The following is a 303-nucleotide window of genomic DNA, read 5'->3' on the forward strand; positions in this document are numbered from 1 at the left end:
TTGGATGGCTGGAACTGGAGAGAAAAAAAATCGAGCTCGTATTAATTGTTTGCCTTAAAAATAGTGCAGTTTTGCTTGTATTTTTTACTAAACTTAAGAAAAAATAATATCTTAAACAATATAATTATGTGAAAATATACATTTGTTATATGTATGTATGTTAAGCCCGTATATGAAAATAGTTCACATTACCTGTGGGACGCCGTAGCTCTGAGAAAGCCCGAAGAATTGTGGCTTAGCCTGGGTCAAAGCCACAAGCAACAGTACTGTGATAAAACGACGCATCCTGTGGGAAAATAAAAA

General features: G+C 34.7%; 1 protein-coding gene across 1 annotated transcript in view; it reads right to left on the bottom strand.

The window, feature by feature from the left end:
• The window catches only part of LOC119587580 (putative uncharacterized protein DDB_G0290521), a gene marked incomplete in the record, with an annotated part of 9693 nt that overhangs the window by 1809 nt on the left and 7581 nt on the right, over window positions 1-303 (bottom strand). The window contains 2 exon segments of the mRNA XM_037936293.1: window positions 1-14; window positions 193-286. Coding sequence (XP_037792221.1) covers window positions 1-14; window positions 193-285 — 107 coding nt within the window.

The sequence above is a fragment of the Penaeus monodon genome, chromosome 22 (genome assembly GCF_015228065.2).
Source record: "Penaeus monodon isolate SGIC_2016 chromosome 22, NSTDA_Pmon_1, whole genome shotgun sequence".
Taxonomy (NCBI): Eukaryota; Metazoa; Arthropoda; class Malacostraca; order Decapoda; family Penaeidae; genus Penaeus; species Penaeus monodon.